The 3,923-nt window shown below is 27.6% G+C and overlaps 1 protein-coding gene across 1 annotated transcript; it reads right to left on the bottom strand.

The window, feature by feature from the left end:
- Positions 1 to 425: 425 nt before the first annotated feature.
- LOC100161860 (serine/threonine-protein kinase Nek8-like) lies at positions 426 to 2,452 on the bottom strand. The gene is made up of 7 exons (XM_008181164.3): positions 1,990 to 2,452; positions 1,668 to 1,818; positions 1,509 to 1,599; positions 1,267 to 1,443; positions 1,010 to 1,170; positions 788 to 938; positions 426 to 704 (listed from the first exon to the last, which is right to left on the bottom strand). The coding sequence occupies exons 2-7, from the start codon at positions 1,712 to 1,714 to the stop codon at positions 471 to 473; spliced, it is 861 nt and encodes a 286-aa protein (XP_008179386.2). The 5' UTR covers positions 1,715 to 1,818; positions 1,990 to 2,452; the 3' UTR covers positions 426 to 470.
- Between the last annotated feature and the right edge of the window lie 1,471 nt (positions 2,453 to 3,923).

Here is a 3,923-nt window from a genome sequence, read left to right as displayed (position 1 = left end):
ATTATTTCATCAACAGTTGTTTGTAAAACATCTTAAATGTTTGTGTTGAAAAACGTGAACACTTTATTTAAATTTGTGAATTCATGAAGTTCTAGGCACTGGTAATAACACCTAAAAATTAAATGGATTTACAGATACATCATGTATTACTCGAATAAGTGTATATTTTTATAGATTGTAGATAATAAACATTGCTTCTAATTTATTAAAATTATCAATAAACACAAAATTACAAAAAAATATATTTAACATTGCACATTGCATTTTGTACACATTAAGGTCACGAGACTATTTTTTTAATTGAAGTAAAATTCAAAATTTTACAAATCGTACTTCAATTTTTAAATATTAGCTTTTCAACTACGTCATAAAAAAAATATAATAATTTTAACAGATTAATAGTAATTAAAATTGGTTCTTACTTATTTATATACTTAAATAAAAAAAAAAATATATTTTAACTGTTACATTTAATAATTTTGGTTCAAGGATTTCCTACCAGATTTAGACCAATGACAATTGCTGTTCAATACATAGGGTAATATATATGGATTTGAAAGTATAGCAGATGCATTAGGTCGAACTGTCGGATCACGATTTAATAATTCATGTAAAAGCATTATTACATCTCTGTCGTAAAAATTCATTTTTTCTGAAATACTCAAAACTCCTTCTACAATGCTTGATATAGTATCTGCTAAACTCTATAAATATTTGTATTAAATTTAGTTAAATCAACAAGTGTTTCAAGATCACCTATGATTATCCTTTTACTAGTTTTACTTACCTTTGCAACAAAGGGATGTTTTGTAGTAATCAAATAGTATAAGACACAACCAATTTGCCATATGTCACTTTTTAACCTCAGAGGTTTCCCAAAACATTGCTCCGGAGACATGTAACATGGCGTACAACAATTTTCACCAACAATTTTGTCACTAACATATTAAATTCCTATTAACTTAATATTCTTAAAGTGAGTAATAATAAAATTATCAATATTGTGTACCTGGTCAATATGCGAGAAGAGCCGAAATCTCCGAGTTTTACTACTGTACCTTGATTTCCTGTTAATAATATATTCATTGGATTAATATCACTATGTATAATCTTCATTTTGTGGATGTAATCCACTGCCATTGTAACTTGACTAAGTATATTTAATACACACTAAAACATTTTCAAGACATAAGTTGATTTAAACTAATTTATAAATTATAATTAAATAAATATATTTAACTATGTAATAATTATATAAATAATTACATTTTGGGCAATATATTTTGAAGTTAATGAACATTTATTGACAAAGTTTTCAAGAGTTCCGTGTATGGCATACTCCATAATGATATGGAAACTTTGTTTATTTTGAAAACTATTATAATATTTGATGATATTTGGATGATTTAACATTTGAAGAATTTGAATTTCTTTGATAGCTTCCTGAGAAAAAAGATGTGGGTTCATTAAAAATACTAACACAGTATTGAACATATTTTTATATTTACCTTTACGTTCTCTGCTGACATGGATTTTATATGTATGGTTTTCATAACAGCTAATTTCTTTAAATTAAAGTCTCTAACCAGTTCAACAACTCTAAAAATTGTAATATTTATAGATTAAAAAGTAATATATTATTATGATATATTTATTGAAAAATTTACCCAAAAGCTCCACGTCCTAGCACACCAACAATGTTATAAGAATCCATGCTCACACAAAAATAAATCAACAATTTCTACTGTACTGTGTACAAATATTTTATAATATAATTTATTGCAATCGTTATGTACCCATTGCAAGCTTAAACGATATCTGTAAAAGTTAAATAATGATTTAGAGTACCTAATAAAAAGGTGGTACCTATAGGTAGGTGATTTAATTACACATCAGAAACTTAATTCAACTTTAGAATCATTCCGGCATTGCCTTAATAAATTATACTAAAATAATAAATATGTTAAAAAATAATATTTATCGGCTTACTTCAATAGTTCAATTGTTTGATGAAATTAATTTAAATTGTATTAATTATAAAATTGAATCAGACTCAGTAACAATAGGTAGGTAAACAACGGATATGGCGGTCAACTTCTCAACTTTGGTTTTTTAATTTATTATTAAATTTATAAAGACAATCATACATTCAGACGTCCGTTAGAATTAGCCACCTGGCATTTTGTACAAGCACAAATTAGATTTTATCACAATTTTATTCTCTCCTACGTCCCACATTCAATAATGTGTGGTTAATGGTATTAAATTATTACTGACCTATAGGAAACACTTTTAATAATCTATAACGTCACTTATCTTTTTTATGTAAAAACCATCGAGAATCGAGATGTTTATACTAGTGTAGTATATACATCTCGATGGTAAAAACCTAAACTGCACTTATAAATAGAACAGTAACAATGATTTAAGATAATATCACAGAACAATAATGATAATATACAAGTGGTTAGACGAAGAAAATACGAAATGTGATAACGTGACCGTCAAAGAGAATCTGTAGTCCGAAGCTATTCGGGACTTCTGGTAACAAAATTTGGCCATTAAGACATGCTTTCGTACTTAGTTTTCCTTTCATCAGCCCTCGTTATCCGTAGAATCATGATTCTTTCACCAAAATAAACGTGAGACTTCCTTCTAGTTTTTGTCGTCCCAGATTTTCAAATTTTTTTTCAAACCGATTATATTTGCATTTGAAAATAGACAATAAAAGATAACAAAAATCTGGAACGACAAAAACTAGAAGAACCTCTGACGTTTATTTTGGTGAAAGAATTATGTTTCTACGACCAACGAGGGCTGAGGAAAACTTGAAGTGCGATAGTATGTTTTTGCCGTTATTGGTAAGAAATATTACAATTTATAGCTGTCATGGTGCGGTATTGTTACAGTCGAGCGGGTGGTGGTGGTATGAACTATGAACATCATGAAAAATTTGCGTTAACCTATTATAGGTCAATGCAAATTTATCATGGTGTTTATACCACCACGCGCTCGACTGTGCCATGATCAAAACCGGATTGCATATCTTGATCGGCAGGGCCGATAGGCGATAACTCGCTGTTTATAAATAGTCGGTACGAAAATAATAATGTTGACAGAATATTTGTTTTATTTTTTTCATAATAGACAATAGTGATAATACCCATATCGAATCTTATATTTCGTATATAATAATTATTCTACTATTATATTTTACACAAATTAAAAATCTCACTATATCATAAATCACGGTTCGTAGCATACATGATGCGTGATGAATAGAACTATAAAAGTAAATTTATTTCCATCATGAACCAAGTGCTGACGTAATAAATTACTCCATATTATTTTTTAGAAATATTCAAATATCAACATCCATATAAATATTTTATGATTTTTTAAATAACAATTTTTTTTTTTAGTAACATAATATTAAGAGGACGCTACCCATACATTTGTTGTCTCTGTCTTACACACGCACGACATAGCAAATTGAAACATAGTTTTTACAATAATTATCAAGCAAGATATGAGTATGTGAAATATCTAAAATTAAAAATGCTCATATCTCGCTTGAAAATTAAAATATTGAATAAAAGCCAAAGCTTGAGCACAGATAATGTTACTATCTAAAAAAATGATAATAGGACAAATCACTCTAATATCAAAACTAACAGCACACTGTTGAAACTAGTCAATGATAATTTTTTATGGCGTACGTGAGTAAAACAGAGGCAACAAATGCATGGATAGCATCCTCTTAATGATTAATTTTAAAAGAAATAACTCAAGTCTAAAGACCGAATATAATAAAATTCTTTTAAAAATATGTCAAAATTCAAAATTACATTAAAAATATATCAAATTTGCAGTATAAATATGTTAATTGAATGTAAAAAAGTTGGAAATAGGTTACTATGTGT

This window comes from Acyrthosiphon pisum, chromosome A2 (genome assembly GCF_005508785.2).
Source record: "Acyrthosiphon pisum isolate AL4f chromosome A2, pea_aphid_22Mar2018_4r6ur, whole genome shotgun sequence".
Lineage (NCBI taxonomy): Eukaryota > Metazoa > Arthropoda > Insecta > Hemiptera > Aphididae > Acyrthosiphon > Acyrthosiphon pisum.
The sequence above is the reverse complement of the archived record's forward strand: the minus strand, read 5'-3'. Positions and strand labels throughout refer to the sequence as shown.